The sequence below is a fragment of the Phlebotomus papatasi genome, chromosome 2 (assembly GCF_024763615.1).
Source record: "Phlebotomus papatasi isolate M1 chromosome 2, Ppap_2.1, whole genome shotgun sequence".
NCBI classification, from domain to species: domain Eukaryota; kingdom Metazoa; phylum Arthropoda; class Insecta; order Diptera; family Psychodidae; genus Phlebotomus; species Phlebotomus papatasi.
In genome coordinates, this window is record NC_077223.1 from 5,573,927 (window position 1) to 5,593,277 (window position 19,351).

The 19,351-nt window shown below is 36.7% G+C and overlaps 1 protein-coding gene across 7 annotated transcripts in view; it reads right to left on the reverse strand.

Annotated features, from left to right (window-relative positions):
• Positions 1-247: 247 nt before the first annotated feature.
• LOC129802231 (pericentrin) overlaps positions 248-19,351 on the reverse strand; it is a 36,141-nt gene continuing 17,037 nt past the window's right edge. For 2 of the 7 annotated variants that reach the window (XM_055847901.1, XM_055847899.1), the window contains 9 exons: positions 15,827-16,990; positions 11,643-11,696; positions 11,245-11,412; positions 10,700-10,972; positions 9,671-10,051; positions 6,952-7,110; positions 4,327-6,891; positions 895-1,187; positions 248-833 (listed from right to left, as the gene is read on the reverse strand). In XM_055847901.1, the coding sequence (XP_055703876.1) occupies positions 680-833; positions 895-1,187; positions 4,327-6,891; positions 6,952-7,110; positions 9,671-10,051; positions 10,700-10,972; positions 11,245-11,412; positions 11,643-11,696; positions 15,827-16,990 (5,211 nt within the window). In that variant the 3' untranslated portion in view covers positions 248-679. The remainder of the gene's footprint in view (positions 834-894; positions 1,188-4,326; positions 6,892-6,951; positions 7,111-9,670; positions 10,052-10,699; positions 10,973-11,244; positions 11,413-11,642; positions 11,697-15,826; positions 16,991-19,351) is intronic. The other 5 variants (XM_055847906.1, XM_055847900.1, XM_055847903.1 and 2 more) reach the window with 3 other exon arrangements.

Consider the following 19,351-nt stretch of genomic DNA (forward strand, 5'->3'; position numbering starts at 1 on the left):
ATCATTTGGCATCATTTTAATGGTTTTATTCGATGATTTTTTGTAAAAAAAGAAGTAAATAAATAAATAATACATCCTTCTTAGATTTTTCATTTGAAATATATAATTTTCATTTGCATATCTTCGAAGAAAATGGCAAAAACTTCTCTGAATAAGAAGTTTCACCGAGAAGAATTCAACTAGAATTCTCTTTTGAAAACAATCAAGACAATGCTGCTTCCTGAAAACACAAAATAGCACGCAAACATTCATTTAATCAACAAATCTCTTTATTTCAGGACGTATTATCATTCACTACCAAAGTTGCTTAAAGTCAAGTATAAAAAGAACAAGCTTATTTGTCAAAAGTTCCAAAAGAAAAAAATTGGTTCCTGTTTTTGCACAAAAGGCATCTCTCTTCTCAAAATATCCTAAAATCTTTGGAAAAGTTCAAGGCATTTCATATTCCTCTTTGTCCAATTCTTGCTCAATTCTAAGGCACACTAAAGAACACTTCTACGTTGTAATGTCATTGTAACTTTCACTTCCGGCTAAGTGCCATTTCACTCTAAACTAAAACTAAAAAGGGACGAACAAATACTAAATTTTAAATTAGATACTGTGCTTGGACTGTTTTTCTGGATGAGGATCAAAAAGTGACTAGGAGCGTGGATGGTCAGAGGAAAATACTGTGATGCTATCAATTGGGTCCGGCATGTTGCTTGAGATAATCTGCAATGAGACTCGGTGCCTGGAGAAGTCTCTGAGGATTTCTCTCTCGCGACGGTGGCGAGAAAGCCTGCTCTTCAGCTGCAATGTGTGTCCAGATATTTGTGTGAGCCGAAGCAGATCGTCTGCAAACCAAAAGCCATTCCTAGAGAATCCCTGGAGGACAAAAATCCCAAAAAGACTTACCTAGGAAGTCCATGTGAAACTGAAAAGATTGCTTTGGCTCCAATCCTCTTCCCTGACTGCCACCGACGGACAATGAAACGCATCCTCTCAATGGCCACAACAACAAATGCAATAGCCCTGAAGGATTTCCTGCGCTTCTTCGGCACCTTGCCCTGCTTCGTGTGCAGCATGGCCAGGGCATTGGCTTCTGTTTCCTGGTAGGACGCCAGGACAATCATAAGGTAGCGCTTCTGATGCACCAGAGCCTTCCGGAAGCTCTCAACTCTCAAGTATTTCCCAAAAAGATGATTTGCCTAAAAATCCAGATATTTTAGATTGATTTACCACCGCGTAGGTTTCATCAACAACCGTCGTATGATAAAAAATTGATTTTTAACTTTAATTGCAAAATCGAAAATTTAGAGACTATATGATTTTTATTTAATGGTACAGTCGACGCAAAATGATTTCCAACTAATTGGCATATTTTCCTGACTTTAAACTTATTTAAAATCTCTCTTTTAAAAAATATTAACACGTGTCATTTTAATTTAAAAAATAAATCATGAAATCGAATAAATTTTTGATTTAAAAAAGAATATGTGCAGTATTAAGAAAAACAATAATTTGTTAATTTGCTATTAAACCGCGATAATAAAAGTTATTTTTTGCGCAAAAATGCGCTTCAAAAAATTTATAATCCAAAAATGTTTTATTAGACCAATTCAGCATTGGTCTAATAAAATTTTTTTTTCTAATTGAATTTTTTGTAGTATTTTTAAAACCATCATTGAACTTACTAAGTAGGGAGCCACATCTTTTAAAACGATTTTTTAATGCTTCTGCAACTTTATTTACCATAAATAAGTTAAATATGTAGAAAAATCCAGTTTCGCGATCAATTACAATAGTTGTGATCGAATGTGAGCATAATACATCGATGGCTGTTTCAGGAAAAATGCCAATATTTAATTGCAAAAATTGAGGAAAATATGCTTTTTTCAAAAGAAAAAACATATGAAATAAAAATAATTAATAAAATAATTTTTTTCTCAAGAAAATAATGACGCAATTCACTAAAAAATGCAGAATTTTTGGGCGGGAGTATGTTTAATACTCCTATTTGACCATTCTCTATAGACAACATACCGCAGCATAATTCCTATTATAATATAAGTAATAAAAATCGTGATTATAATATCCCCCAAGTTGATAAATAATTTCAGGGGATTTTCCAAGTTCATTTTGAGAGAAAAAGAAAAAAAATGAAAGAGAAAATCTGCTAAATGGTTTCCAGCGCCATCTACCGACAGTGTTTAGTTCTGCCATCATCCGCTGCGAGCGCTAAACAGTGCCATTTTCATGTATTTGCTTAACACTTTTTGTTCGAGCCAGCAGACCGATTCAGCAAAGAAATGCTGAAAATGCTATTTTTTCTGCTAACTGTGCTCGCTGGGGGCGCTGATACACTTTTTCAATTGAATGAAATTCTATCGTTTAAAGTTTTACCTCTTATTCTTTCAAACTGATATCAGATATAGCTGTCTCTTTCTGTCAAATGAAAATTAAAATTGAAATTTCAATTTTCATTCGACAGAAAGAGACAAACTTATCCTATTTCAGTTTGAAAGATTAAGAGAAAACTGAGAGAGAACACTGAGAGAAATCCGAAAAAGTTAAAATAACATTCCGGAAATGTTTATTTTACCCTGTATTAGAAATCAATGATTGATCAGAAATCGGTGTTGATATTATGCTTTTTAGATGTATTAGGGGTAAGATTTACCCTCTTTCATGTTAATTTTACGTTAATGATCTCGCTGATCGCACAATCGGTCTTCAAAATCTCGCTGATCGCACGCCCGGTCTCCAAGATATCGCTATTCGTATGATCGGTTTCCAAGATCTCGCTTTTCGCACGCTTAATCTTTACCCGTCAAATAATTTCGTCAGATATCTTTAAGATTTCTGCAGAAAATATCTACACCTTTGCCGAAAATCTTCCGAGAAATCTGTAGATATTTTGTCGATTTTTTGTAAATTTTTTTCTTCATTCCAGACTTTCCAGACAGCTGTGTCAGAAAAGATGGAATATTTTTCATTGAGTTTTGTTTGCAAAATTTAATATAGAGTATTTTTTAGTGATATCACAGTGTTTATATAAAATAAAGAATTCTGCGAAGCCATGTTATAAGTAGAGAATAATGAAGTAAAAACTTTAAACAGAGTCACGACCTAAATTTCGTGTTTTGTATCATTCTATTGGCGGTTTTTAAGAAATTAGTATTTTTGCTCGTTTTTTTTATTTATCTAAAATGTTTAATCGGTAATGCTTGTTAAGCAGAGCATACCATTTTCTTTGTAACTTCTACAGTTTCTTGTTAAATCAACAATATTTTTGTTGAGACAATGGATACTATGCAGATTTCCTATGCAGAAATTCTGCCGAGAATCTGCAGATTTTTGGAAGAATTTCTGCTGAAAATCTACAGATTTTCTAGGCAGAAATTCTGCCGAAAATTACAGAATTTCTCGAAATGACTAGAATATACCGTTACAATTCAAAAAGCCTCCGAGTAAAATCGGCACGTAGGGCGTTTCCAAAATGGGGCGTAAATGCGTTGTGGTTTCAATAGAACCGGAGATATGAGGGGTCAAAGTTCACGAAATTCAAAAAAAACATATCTCCGGTTCTATTTGACCGATTTTGATGAGTGAGGGCTTAAACGAAAGATATCACCAAATGCTACAACTTTATAAAACATTTGAACTTCATAGGACCAACATCAGGGAATAGCAACAAAACGAAGAATCAAAATGAGTTCAAACTTTCAAAAGAAGTTACTAAGACTATTACCGAGGACACTATAAAAACTTTTAATTTTTTTAAATAAATAAAAACTTCGTAATCGCAGTAATCATTTGGCTTTCAAATGATATAAACTCAAAATGCAACTAGTTTACATTAAGTTGGTTGCATCTTTTGACCATTTTGAATTAGTTTTTTAAATGAGGCAACAAATTTTTGATTTTTCAAAAATTACCAACTTTTGGAAAATAATTATTTTTAATATGGAATAAAATTAATTTTTTTTTTTTTGAAAAATATAAATAATATCTACGGATTACAGGAAACTCATCTGCAAAAAAAGAAAAATTTGAAAAAGTATTTTTTTTCTATAATTTTTTTCACTTGATTTCTCAAACATGCATTAGGCAACAAACTATTGACACCCACTGTATTTTTTCATAGTTACTTAATTGAAATATTGATGAAAATCTTAAATTTAAGGAAAATTTCAACATTTCTGCATTCCACGACGCCGGAACGCTTTATCATCTCTTTTTAAATGAAAAGTTTATTTATGTAGAAAATGAAGAAAAATGTGAAATATTCAATTACGACGATTGTTGATGAAATCGACATTTAGAGAATTTTTTTTTATTACTCACCCTCTCCTCTAGATCATCCCTGGACAAATTCGGTACCGCTGTAACAGTCTCCAAATCCCTCACGCGCTTCTGCAGAGCTTCTCGCTCCTCCCCGAGCTGCCTCAGCGTCTCGGCCATTTGGCGGTTCTCCCTGGAATTCTCCGACAGCAGGGCATTCATCTCCTGCAGCTTCCGGATAAACTGCTCTGGGACATTGCTCTCTAGGGAGACTTCTCTCGACAGAGCTTCTGCTAGTTTTACTTCTCGCTTTGCTCCTCGCTCTATATCTTCCCGCAGGACATTTACTTGCTCCAGAAGGTGATCCCGCTCCTTCTCTGCCGAACTCAGCCTCGCACGCATCTCCTGAAGTTCCAGGCTAGTCTGAGCAGCATCGAGCCTTTCCTTCCCATGTCGAGCCATCCTTCTGGCCTCTGTGTCTTCTAGATTGAGAATTCTTGCCTCTAGGCTTTCAATCTGCTGCTCTGCATGCTCCAGCTTCTCCCTGGCTACATCCAGATCACACTGAAGGGAATCTCTCTCCTTGATCACTCGGTCAATTTCACCACTGAGCCGGGCACCGTGATCTTTTTGATCGGCTACTTCGCGATCGAAGCGCTGTCGCTCTCTTTCCAGGACACTTTGAAGGTCCTTTACTCGGTCACGTTCTCGCTCATTTTGGGCTGTTAGTAGCTTCATTTCACTCTCCAGTCGAGCTACTAACTCGGATTCTACATCTCCAAATCTCCTGGGAGATTCAGCTGGGGAGGATTTCTGAAGACTCTCGCGGGATTTACTCCTCTGGACAGCACTCATTGTTATCCTTTCTGTCCTTGCTCTCTCCTCTTGAAGCATCTTTTGCATATCGGATTCATTCTGCAGAGCACTCTCGAGCCTCAGTCTCAGTGCCTCAATTATCCTGGCATCTTCCTGCTGAATTTGAGTTGAGGACTTCTTCTCACTCTCCACTTGACTCCGGAGTTTCTCCACTTCAGCCATAAACTGACTATTTTGCCGCAGAAGCTCATCATTCCGTTGAGCTTCTGCCTCAAGATTCATTCTCAAATCCTGAATTTCTGACTCAATCGAACCACTCTGTCTCAGTAATTCCTGCACATTCCGTCTATGCTGCTCGAGATCCTCATCCGAATTGATGTCATCACTCTCAATGGCCTTGAGAATGTTTGAATCCAACTGTGCTGAATAATTCAATTCCTGCTCCACCTGTGCAGCAATTTCCTCCAGAGAAAATGGCTTAGGCGACGATGAATTCTCACTGCGATGCTGCCCACGCAATTTATCTACTTCCTGCTTTAGCTTTTCCGCCATTAGCTGAGCTTCCTGCAAGTCTAACTTGCACTTTTCATGCTGCAAACTCTTCTGAATCAATTCCTGACGCAAATTCTCAATTTCCACCTCAAATGTCTTCTCAATTCGGGCAAAATTTATCGTTTCCTTCTCCAACTTTGTCATCTGATCCTCCCTCCTGGCCAGGGATACCTTGAGAGATTCCACTTCTTGCTCTAGCAATTCAACGGTGTTTGGAACTTCCTGACCAAATTGACTTTTCATACTCTCGAGTTCTGCAATTTTTTCTGACTTCTCCTTCAAATCCTTCTCCAGTTGAACCATTTTCACCAATAGAACTTCATTTTCTCCCTGACACCGCTTCAAATCCTCCTCTAGGCTCTCCATACTACTCATTCGCAGCCGAATCTCATCGAGTTCCCTCACCAGGTGATTTTTATCTGCCTCCAAACCTTCGTATAGCTTCGTTTTGGCCACAAGTTCCACCTGGAGATTCGACACTTCTTCAATTTTTGCTCTCAGCTCCTTCCGGACATCCCCCAGGGACTCTTCCGGTGGCTTCTTGGACATTTCTGGAAACTTAAAAGTCTCCCCGGCCTTTTTCTCTGCCGAATTTGCACTGTCAAAGAGGGAAAAATTGATTTGTCTCGGCACAGGCATTCCCGGACTCGAACACTCCTTTCCGGGCAGGGTAAAGTCATGAAAAGAATTCGGAACGGCACGATCACTGCTCTTGGGCAAAATTGTGCTAGAAAAATCTGGTAAACTCCTCTTTTGACTGGATTCCGGAAAGAATTTCGGGACGGAAAAATTAAAAGGCACTTCTGACACTTTCCTAGCCACTTCTGGCTTCTCATCGTCCGTTATGGACACAACATCACTCAGTGTCCTTCCACTGAGTTTAGCCACTTCCTCTTCTTCCTCAACTGAACTTCCTTTGGCTATTTTATCCTGAACCTTCACCAATTCCATCAGCTGCTTCTCCTTCTCCTCCAGCAATTCCCTCAGATGATCTATCTCCTCATTCTTATCCGCCAGCATTGTCTCCATGAGATCCGGAAGGGCTAATTTATTCACCATTTCATTTTTTATCTTTTCCCTCAATTCCACATTTTCCTGTTCCAACTTTTCCAAACGATTAGCCTCACTCTGTGTCAATTCTCTGGCCAATTCCACCTCCTGCCTCTCAATCAACTCCCGACTCTGTTCCAGGTGACTCTTGAGAGTGGCTATTTGTTTATCACGACTCTGCAGAGTCTCCCTGAGGCTCGTAACCTCCAACTGTCCAACACAAACATCCCCCAATCAACCAAAATCTCCAAAAAAACAAATCCCACTTACCTGCAAATCATGCACCCGGATATTCAAATCCGACGTTCCCTGACGATGAATCTCCTCAGCTCGATGCCTCTGCTCATCCAATCTGGACTGCAGAGACGATATCCTGACCAATTGCTCAGACATTCTCTCCTGCAGAGCATCCCGTTCATGCTGCAATTCCTGCATTTTTAGCAAAAATTCACTAACACGATTCATTGATGGCAGAAGCAAAACTTCTCGTCCCACCCAAAACCATCCCAAACAACCAACTAAACTGATGCCAGTTAAAAAAACCCAAGATTTTCCCTCATTCAAGGAAAATACACTGAGATTATTTTTAGCATCAAAACATTCTCACTCTCATATTGCGCTCTCTTGAATTGTTTACAAAAATATTCTCCTGCACAATTTCCCAAACACATTCGGGAAATGCGGGAAATGCAGTGAAAAAAGGTGATTTCTCAGAAGTTTTTATCCAGCAATCTGTTCATTGAATGTTTACATGACCGAAATTGTAATTGGGATTGGAAAGAATTTATCAAATTTATGTTGAGAAATACTTCTTGAAGTAGGGTAAATGTTCTAATTCAAAACCATTTCCAGCCGCTTTAAATTTCACAGAAGATTTAACACATTAAGTTCATATTTTTCTGAAGAGAATTACATAAATTTGCTCCTTGACTCCTTTAGAATGTTACTGATTAGTGAAAATTCTTTAGATATCATTTGAAAACTTCTTAAATACAAGAAAAATACGCGAGTGTAAAATGCTTCTATTGGAAACATATTAATCTAAATGGAGACAAGGGAAAGTTTCTAATTGGAGACAAACAATGTAAGTGAAACCGCGACGAAAGGCTTCCAAAACCTTGTTGAGTTGCTCTTGAGTGCAGGATTTGTACTTATTCCTGGCCTTTTCTCCTTTCCCATCCAACACAATAAGAAAATATCTTTAAAAAAATCATATTTCCGGGGTGTCCTATTGAAGCACTCGCAGACACTTCAGAAAAAAACCTTTTTGTTCACGAAATACGTAATTATTTAATTTGAAAACTTCACGTAGCGTTAACAATAAAAATTAGCACTCAATTTAACTAAAATTAGCCAGAAATATGACATAAATGTTAAACAAAAACAAATAAACAACAGTCACTTCATTGTGTTTTCATTGGAAAATATGGTCGATCGATGAAAAATTCGATAGTGAAAAGGTACACTTTTAATTTTTCTGAGAGAAAATAACAAATTAAAATTTGTGAATATGAATGGATTTTCGCTTTATTTGGAGCAAAATTAACTAAATAATGTAACTGTGGTATGGAAAATATATAAATATAATAATTTAGTACTGTATTTATCGTGAAAAAAGTGATGTTTCCATTTGGAGTAGCGAAAAATTTCCATTTGCAGCAGGTTTTGAATTAGCTTCTTTTACCCTATTTCTCATGAGGGTAAGACTGAGAAACATTCCTTGGATAATTTCAAATTTTTCCACAATATTTGAGACGCTTAGAGCAAAAGTGGTCTCCTTTGTATGCATTTCCCTATTAAAACAGTCCAGTTTTGCTCTGAGCGTCTCATTTCTTATTTTTGACAAGCTCCGCCCATGTTACGCCCCTTTCAGGAACCACAGCAATCCTACTTGAACTTTGAATCAGAATTCATTGAAAAGACATTATAGATCTTTTGAGAAAACCATCCTAGACAAGTTGATCTGGGAATCTGCTTTATATTTCTTAATAAAAATAAGCCACGCCCCCTACGATATTTCATTCTTGGAACTACTTTATTATGCTATGACTTTAAAAAAAAACGATCCTATTCCATGTTAGTTTATGCAGAATATTTGAGGCACACAACTATTTTTCCAATTATGAGAGTAAAACAAGGTGGAAGTATTTAACAGGTTAAATAAGGTCCGCCCAGAAATATTTTATCTCAAATTTATGTTGAGAAATACATTTTGACAAGATAATAAATATTCTTGACAAAACTGAGAAACATTGCCTCTACTGAAGTTTTCAAAAAAATTCTCAATAATTTTAGATAAGCTCCGCTCACAGACCACTCCCCTTACAGAAACTACAGCAATCTTATTTGGGAATTTAATCATAATTAATTGGAAAGATCTTAAGGGATCTTTTGAGAAGACTATCCTAGTCTAAAATAGGGGTATATTATTTTATCGTGTATTTTAACATATGTAAAATTCAGAAATATCTGAGACCATGACCCCGCAATTTGCGATTTTTTCGGTCGTCTTGAGATGGATTGGCCCTTAAGTATTCGAAGATCTTATTGGTTCAAATTTTAAAATGGGGCGTGGCTTATTTTTTTGGTTTAGGATATCTGCAATCCTTATCCCAATTATGAAAAAAAATAAACATTTTTGTATGAAAATTTCTTATGAAGAAATGCAGAGCAGCATTTAAGAAAGATAAAGTATTGCTAATTTGTTTCAATTTGGCAATAATTTTTACTACTGTCCACAAGGAAATTTGCGATCTTCCTGAAAAGAATTTCCTACAAGAAATCCACAACAAAACACGGAAAATCCCAGGATCTTCTACCAAAAAAAAACTGTTAAGAATAAATGAACGCTTCAAAAAACTCTCACATAACATTCGCGATCTTGAGGATAACCCACGCAAAAACCTCTCAAATGGTGGCAAACTGCCAGGGAGATAATAATGTTTGAGTGCTGTTGATAGACATAATAGCAATTTTCCATTAAACTCACCGCAAAATTGGCTCTCACACCAGTAATTTGCATCTCCAGGTCATGGATCCTCTTGATGGCCGCCTCTTCGGCGCGACTGTGCTTAGCCAACTTCTCCAGAATCCTCTGAACCTCGTCCACGGGCAGCAGCGAAGAAGTCGATCGTGGTGAGACATCCTCGCAGGCAGCCGGAATCTGTCCCCGTATCGAGACATCCTCCGACGGGCTGCTGCAGGACTCTGAGGCAATTCCCGCATGGAGACTCTCGAGAGTGCGAGTTTTTCGCTCAAGAGTCGCCTCTATGTCTCTCAGTTGCTTGGCCAATTGCTCAAGAGTGACATTTTGCTCTTGATTAGCTTTAAGGTTGCGCATTTGTTCTTCAAGGAGCTGTTTCCCGTCAACCTTTTGTGGATAGAATTTAGCCATAATTACACACTTACCGAATATTTTGGGACTACCGGTTTGTGATTGTAATTAATTTAGAAACAAAAATTATCGATTGAAAAGCGGTTCAAACCACTTGGAACACTTTAGAACTGATCTGCAATTCCAAGACCTTTCCAACAAATCCAAAATTGTTCCAATCGGTTGATAAATACGCTGTCTAAAGCTGATAAACCTTTTGTCCTTGAAAAATCATTACAAGTAATGGTTCAAGGTCATTGTTTCATATGAACGGAGTAGTAACTTAGGTAACATACAAAAACATATCCGACAATATGAATTCGCTGGAAACGATTTTTTCCAAAAAAAAATGTTTTTCGACAGAAAGGGGAGGGAAGAAATGATACCAGGGCCATTATATCGTCGCTTGAATCAACAATTGTCGTAACTTATGCGGCGTTTAACCCTATAAGAACGACTAGGTCACTGATCGGTAACCGTTATTTTTAGAACCGTTTTTAGAAATCTTCATTTTGATTTATCCGGCAGAGAATCGACACTGAACCAGTAAAGTAATTTCCGAATTTTTCGTTTACGAACCGCACCGAATCGGTATTGAACGTTTTTCCTGTATCAAAAAAAGCAACTGACTGTGATTCACTGTACCTCGTCTCGCAGGCTCTCCACTTCCATCTTCAAGGATTCTGCTGCACTTGTCTGCGTGGCCACAAGAATCTTGAGCTTATTGACAGTCTCCTCAGTCACTCTCTGATGCACTCCTTTGGCCTCCAATTGCATCTCGAGATCAGCTATTGTCTCCCTATGCTCAAGAATCTTCTCTGTGGTCAACTTCAGATCACTTTCGAGCTTGAGTTTTTTCTCTTCACACTCAGAAAACTGCACTGACATCTCACGCAATTGAGCCTCAAGGGATTCCACCTGAAAATCAATCAATTCCCGGAACTATGTAAAACCCATTTTCAAATGGATTTTCCATTTTCCTGAAATAAAAAGCCCCTCGGAAAAAAATCCTACTCACTCTCCCGATGATCACTTTAAGAATTAAATTGAAATTGTGATCATGCATTTTGGAGCAAAAATTAAAAAAAAAGATTCATCTAGCATTGAAAAGATCGAGATAAAAGTTAATAAAAGCACGGATTATGAGGATTAAAGGAAAGAGAATCAAGTTAATGGTGGATGAATCTCACCTCCTTCACAAGACGATCATGTTGCGATCGTTCCCTATCGCGTTCCTTCAACTGTCCCGTGAGCTTTTCAATCTCTCGCGTAAATTCATCCCTCTCAACTTCCCTCTCGGCCGCCTGCTCCTCCAGAAATTGCCTTGTGGCCCTCAATTGTTTGTCAGCCGCATTGATCTGCACATGATCAATTAATGGGGATTTGTTTGTACAAAGAAATTCAATGAATGATCTTTTTCTTAATCTTTTTTTTTAGATTTCATGAATTTGTGAGATATTGCAGCCAAAATCCATGCACAAAAATTCTACTTTTGCAGCTGTTTTTTTTTGTTAAAAGCCAAGGGAATTTTAAACAAAAAAAAATTACACAAAAAGGGAAGGGACATAAAAATAGCACACAAAATTACCTTGTCAATCAACACCACATCCTTTCGTGTCAATATCATCGTGCCATGTGACTGCTAATGAGAATAAAAGATATACAGAAGCGTCAAATCTATTCTACTGTGCTGTGTTAGAAATTACGGCGTGTTCTCTCAAAATCTGGTTATCATTTACACAGGGGCATGACATTTCCTATATTTCCCATATGTTTCTAGCAAGCCAAAAAAACTTTTGAGTTAATTAGCTGTTTTCTGTCATTGTAGAATGAATTAGCAAAAAATACTATTACAAAATAAAAGCCAATTTAATACCGAAAAGGCAACCGAAAACCCCAAATTGTCAACCTACGTAGTTTTGGAGATATCTCGTTAAATGTGTACGAAAACAGGAAAAAAATTATACTGAAACTGGTCTCACTTTTCAGAGCTAATGTCACCCCCTGCATTTACACAACGTTTTTTTGGGGAAAATTTACTGTCACCGACATGCTTTTCCGCAAGATTGTGTTCTTTCTTAAAAAGCAAAATTTACCCCTTCTAATTGGATCATTTAGAAGTTTCATTCAATAAAACTTTAAGCCACGCCCCCTCACAAAATTATTATCAATTTAAGCGTAAAAAATTACCCATTTCTAGTGTTTAATAATGGACAACTTAAGCCATCTTCAAACAGGTTTGACTTAATTTCCGAAAGTATGCCCTGTAGCCGATCGGTCGCAAAGTTTCACAGTAGGGGAAAGTACTTTCCTTTCGAACATTCATGCCTTCGAATAATATGAATTTCTGTTACGTTTCGCAAGAGATTTCCATATGATTGTCACATAATTATCAATAATTGATGACAAGCTAACTAATAGTCAATAGAAATGTGTAAATCTCTTAAGCAAAAATAAAAGAAAATTCACATTATCCGAAGGCATAAACGTTCGAAGGGACAGCACTTCTTCTAATCCTAAACAAAAAAATCCATGGAATTTATCTTCTATTTTTCCGCGTGAGTTTCCGTGGGAATAAACGCTAATATTCCACTTGGAATTCTGCGGAGTTATCAGTTTTTTCGCGTGGATTTCCTTGAAAAAAATCCGAGGTATTTTCTTGCAATATGCCTGAGAGCATTCCCTGAAAATTGATTCAAAGTTTCCTTTGAATATTCCGAGTATAATTTCCTTTCCATTTCCGCACTTGTTTTTCGCCCTAACGCTATAATTCTTCCGAGCTAGACATACCAAAATGTACAATATGGTAGCAATATTACGAGGTATATTTCATAGGTGAAATTCTTAACAATCTCACCTACTATAATCCTAACGAAGTCTCATGGTTTCCGATCGGGCTCAAACTCGGCCAAAATGTGTTTGGTCTCTCCTGATCACGAAAATATGGATGGCTAAAAAACCGTTCCGGTCCGTCCGTCCGGCCGCTCTTTGGAGCTTAATAGCTTCTAAACTAAAAAAGATATCGACTTGCGGTTTTCGGCAAAGGTTATATATCGGGTGAAAATTGCAACTTGGTGCATTGACCCCCCACCCCCCACCCCTCCTTCCGCCATTTTGAATACCCTCCTTTTGGTTTTCTCAATGGCTCCGCCCCTATGGCATCGATCGAGCTCAAATTTTAGTATGTTATAGCTGGGCCTTAGGGCTTTCGATCAATGCCAAACTTAAGGTCCCCCGACCCCCTGACCCTAGCTATAAGGGTCCAAAAACAATTTCTTAAAATGGCCATAACTCCAGTTCTAATTTTCAGATTTTAAAAAGTGAGGGCTTTTAAAAAGTGAGTGGAAAGCTCTCGTGAAATGCCACTTCCCCTTCTAACATCGAAAGTTCATAAAACAACCGTTAGGTAGGCTATTATTTAAAAAAAAATCAATTTTCTCAGTTAAATAACTCAAAACCTCTATTGTGCATCGGGTTCAAATTTTAGTATGTTGTAGCCGCTGATTATACCTATCAAACAAAAAAATACTTAAGTCGATCGATAATCCGAGCTATAAGGGGCAAAGTTCGAAAATTGGCTGGCCTCTATCTCCGGTTCTAATTAACATTTTGACATAAATTTTAGGGTTTTGGTTTCGTCTTGACGAGCACTTTCAGATGGAAGTTTAAAAAGTCACCACAGGTGGCGCTGCGATAGCGTCAAAAACGTGGGGGAAATTGCCGTTCAGCTTCAGTGGAAATTATCGAAAAAAAGCTCCATCCGGACGCAGCAACACAAACTGTAGAGTCTTCAACCCAAAAAGATCAAAAAACTCACTTTTTACCTAAGAAAAATTGTTCAAAAGTTGAAAATCAGTGAAAACAATTTCCTGAAAAAAGCCTTCCCAATTGATAAACTGAAAGTGATGATATTGTTCAATCCCACACAAAATAACGATCCTCATAAAGTACAAAAAAAAACATAGTTTAGTCGACCACTGAAGAAAGTCCACATCCAGGACCGAAAGCTCTGGGAAAGATTAAAGAAGTGTTTTTCTTTGTGAAGTGACTTCAAATCCACTGGCCACCACAGGAGAGTCCCCTATCCATACAGTAGACTCTCTCTCAATCGGGAATATGGGGCGAAATGTCATCCGGTTTATCGATAGATTTGGGCGTCAAAGCCTTTGTAAATTCCACAAAAAGCGCTCAATTATAAAGAATCACGGTAAAATAGGAAGAACTACAGTAAATTTCAGCAAATTACCTTCATAATTAAACGTGAAAATTGTCAACAAAATTTGACGCCCGATTGAAAAAGAGCCGATTGAGTGAGAGTCTACTGTATATCACTTTTCTGCCAGTCCATCCAAATCTTTGATATTTTGGTTTAAATACAAAATTTGTTTAATTTCACGAATTTGATTCAAAATAACTGAATGGCGTCCCCCAACTTCAGCTCTAAATCGAATTTGCATGCAGTCCGAGTTAGCTCACGTTAAAAATCTCACCTACAATAAGCTGATCTAGGCTTATCACTAGCTTTTCTTTTTAAATAAATTGAATTGAATTGAATTAAAAACGTGTGAGATGGGTCTGTCTTCGCATTGTAATCATTTTCAGAGCCGCTCTAACTTACATTTTTTATATTTATCTTTACTGCAGAAGGGGGCGTGGCCTAAAATTCATTACAGAGGGAATTTCTTTGTAACTTATTGCTGAACTTTCACACAATTATCTAATGAATTCTTTGAATTAATTTTAATAATTGCTCGAATTTATTTCGAAAAAAGGTCAAAAAGTCTTTAAAAAAAATTCATGTTTATCCAATCGCCGGTGATTGGCTCCTTGTTAGTCGATTATTCCAAGGATACCAACACTGAGAAAAAAAAGAGGGCGCAATTAACATTTTTCCTCATAACTTTAACACTTTTTAGGTGTAAAAATATATCAACATTTTTGAATGTTACTTTTACACCATTTTAAGGGTAAAATTAACATGAAAAATTCAGAAATTCAGAAAAAGCTTAATTTTATTGAAAAGATGTGAAAGATCTGACAAAAGAGTAAATCAGTCTTCAGACTAGAGCTTTAGCCCAGTTCCCGAATGTCTCAAAATCCTAAATAGCAAGCAAATGTATTGCTTCTTGGGAGCCTAATAAACCATTTATCTTTAATATTCTACTAATCCTATGCTAAATTTTTCAAAAAAAAAAATTCCTGATGGGGTGCTTCCTGAAGGGTGCGATTAACTTTTTTTCCTCATAACTTTAACACTTTTTAGGTGTAAAAATATATCAACATTTTTTAATGTTAATTATACACCTTTTTAGGGTAAAATCAGCATGAAAAAGAGTAACTTTAACCCCCAATAACCTAGAAAGGGTAATATTTACACAGATTTTGGATCTATATTGCAGGGTAAAATTAACATTTCCGGAATGTTATTTTAACTTTTTCGGATTTCTCTCAGTGAACCAATTCTTTCAATCTGTTTCAGTTTGAAGCATTTGCTCCGCTTAGTACTTCTCCAAAGCTAACCCAAGCTCAAAAAATCACTTCCCTTCTTCCGATTATTCTTCCAAAAAAAAAATCCCAAATTTGAAATCTGCAGTAATTCTATTCTAAAAACAAGAACACACAATTTTCCAAGAATTTCTATAAGAGATGATATTTAAATGAATCCTGGGTTAAAGATCAACTGTCAATTGTTGTCCAAACTCAAATCAAGTGCAAATTGCTGTTACGTGCTTTCACTAAAAATCTCTCTGTAAATTTTATCAAAAAGCTTACCTGGGCTTGAAGATCATCTCGATCGCGTCTCTTCTCCTCCTGATGGCGATCTCCTTCGCGACAGAAATCCTCAATGAGCTGCAGAACAGCCGTTGAATTGTCTCCAATTGACACATTGGCCGGATTGTTGAGGATCTGCTTGGCTTTCTCTTGAAGTTCACCAAAAGTTAAGACTGGACGGGAATTTTGATGAATTGGTGAAATTGGATTTGATCCAAAGCCTTCACTGAAGGTTTCTCTGCGTCCTTCAAGAGTGGCCACTTGATCTTTGGTCAGAGACAATTCCTGAACAACTCCTGCCAATTCTGCAGCGAGACTCCTTCGTTCCTCTTCGGATTTCAGCAGACGATTCCTCAATTCGTGCAGCTGAAGATTCACCTCGCCAGCCCGGAGGGCATCAATGGGTCCAAAGATGGGTAAACTGTGAGACTCTGGGATTTCTCTGTGCTCCCCATTTGGCAGATTTTCCACCAGGGACGATGTTTTGGAAATCTTCTGCCTCTTGGTAACACTCTTGAGACCATCTTCTTCCTCACAGCTGTCATCCTTCTCCTTCCCATTCCCCGCATCCCGGGACTTGGTCAAATCCTCCGAAAGCTTCAGCAGATATTCCACTTCAGTGTTCAGAGACTCGAGAAAATCCTCCAAATTGAAAACATTGGATTCTTCATCTCTCGAATTTGTGATGAATTTCACAAGGCACGGATCCTCAACAAGATTGAGAATCCCAGCCACATCTGGAGTGAATTTGATCCTCTTGGCCACATTATCACTGTCATCTTGAGATTGAACCGATTCATCCAGAATATTCACTCCAACCTTCTCAAGTTGCTCAACAAAAGACTTATTCAAATCCTCCTCATACACCACACAGTATTTTGTTAATCCCACAAGAAGATTCCTCAGAGTCCCCGATAACTCCCTCAAACTATCCCTCTCACTCACAATATCCTCAAGATCCCGATTGGAATCATACGTAATGTTCCTCTTGTGCTTCCGATTGAGCTGACGCTCATAGTCACTCTTCAGTCGTGACATCTCTTCCTCATGCTTAATCTGCAACTGAGTAATCTCCAATTTGTTCTGTGCCGTAAATTTCTCACGCAGCAATATCAATTCCGGCGGCCAGTGGCTATCCACCGAAGCAGACTCCGACAGGAGAGCCTGAAAGCCAATGAGAGAAATGCTTCAGCACTCTTTTATCATCCAATTAATTCCCCCAATCCCAAAAAGCGTCGTTCTCTCTCTCCGGTCAATTTGTTTACACTCTCAGCAAACGGAAATTACTAAACAGATTTTTTTTTAGGGGTCAATTGTTGCAGTTTCAGACTGTTTAAAAGTATCTTAGAAAAGATACATATGCTATAGAATTCTGATGGAAATATTTCTGAGAAATGAAGCATTAGCATTAGGTCCTTTTAATAATTTCTTGCGCAAAATGAGACTCAAAAATTTATGTAAATGCTCTCTAAACAAGAATGAAAATTTCAAAATTACAACACGTTTAAAGAGCCTGAAAAAAAGGTTCAATGGTTCTTTTATTTGAGAGTGGGGCAGATTCACAAAACTCAATACTTTTTCACCGCAATTTTTCACAGGAATATGAAATTTATTCTAGCTAATTACCACCTGGTTTCCTTTATTTAGACATTGCAGGGGCCTATCGACATTTCATCTTTCCATACATTTTTTCATAGAGGCACTGAAGAGTATTGGCAAGTTTTTTCCTAAAGAGAATTGACTTATCAGTCTGATATATTTCGAAATCGTGAATTAAAAGCTATCTAAAAATACATATTTCATAATGTTCGCCAAAATTATACAAGAACTACGAGCAAATTTGTTTAAGTCGCGGTGCAATATCTGCAAAATTTTTACATGGAAAAGTGAAAAATAGCTTCACTTTTTATTAGGATTGATAAGCCCCTGAGACATTGGCTATCTAAAACTTTATAATATAATTCCTAAATAATTATTTATAGTCCGTAAAATATTTAAAATTATGCATGTATGAAATTGCCACACTCTCCCTTTTAGCTTCAAAACTAACTTCAGGTCAAAAATGTTGTAACTTATATTTAGTGTCTTTAGTGGCAATTGCATGGATTTTCGTTAAAATTTATCAAACATTTCATACGGAATTCTCAAATTTATTTTTTTTAAATCTCTTAAAAAACAAATTGAAACAAAAAAATAAGAACCGTAAAAATATTTTTATACAGAAACGGTAAAAACGATCCACAATTTCGATTTTCTACCGTTTTTTTTTATAAGATCCATTTCAATAAGTCGACGGCAGCCACATCCTATAATTTTTCTTAAAATGAATAATGAGCAAACTTATTAGTTTCAGAGTAATTAACTCCCTCCCTATTTGTTGAAATATTTATCAGTCTGCTTTAAACATGTTTTTCTCAAATTATATACGAAGATAAAATTATTTGCTGGCTAACTCTGCTTCGATTTCTCCAATACTAGGGTAAATTAAGCTAATTCAAAACCTGCTTCAAATGGAAATTTTTCGCTACTCCAAATGGAAACGTCACTGTTTTCATGATAAATACAGTACTAAATTATTATATTTATATATTTTCTATACCACCGTTTCATTATTTAGTTAATTTTGCTCCAAATAAAGCGAAAATCCATTCATATTCACATGTTTCAATTTGTTAATTTCCCAGAAAAATTAAAAGTGTATCTTTTCACCATCGAATTCTTCATCGATCGAACATGTTTTCCATTGAAAAACACAATATGGTGACTGTTGTTTATTCGTTTTCTTTAACATTTATGTCATATTTCTGGCTAATTTTAGTTAAATTAAGTACTAATCTTTATTGTTAACGGTACGTGAAGTTTTCAAATGAAATAATTACCTATTTCGTGAACAAAAAGGGGTTTTCTGAAGTGTCTGTAAATGCTTCAATAGGAAACCCCGGAAATATGATATTTTTGGAGAGATTTTCCAATTGTTTTAGATGGGAAAGGGGAAAAGACGAGGAATAAGAACAAATCCTGCACTCAAGAGCATCTCAACAAGGTTTTGGAAGCTTTTCATCGCGGTTTCACTTATACGCACTCTTTGTCTCCAATTATAAACTTTCCCTTGTCTCCATTTAGATTAATTTGTTTCCAATAGAAGCGTTTTGCACTCGTGTATTATTCTAGTATTTAAGAAGTTTTCAAATTATATCTAAAGAATTTTCACTAAACAGTAACATTCTAGAAGAGTCGAGGAGCAAATTTATGTAATTCTCTTCAGAAAAAATATAAACTTAATGTGTTGAATCTTCTGTCAAAGTTAAAGCGTCTGAAAATGGTTTTGAATTAGGACATTTGAGGAGTTCAGAGCAAAAAAATGCTATTTTAATAGAGATATGCATACGACTTAAGAGTTTTTTTGCTCCGAGCGCCTCATTTACCCTAATTATGCGACGCTGTGTTATGAGTTCGAAAATGCATTTCTCTGATTTTTTAATGCCTTTACTTAGTGATATTATGCAAATACAGTGTGTCTTGGTT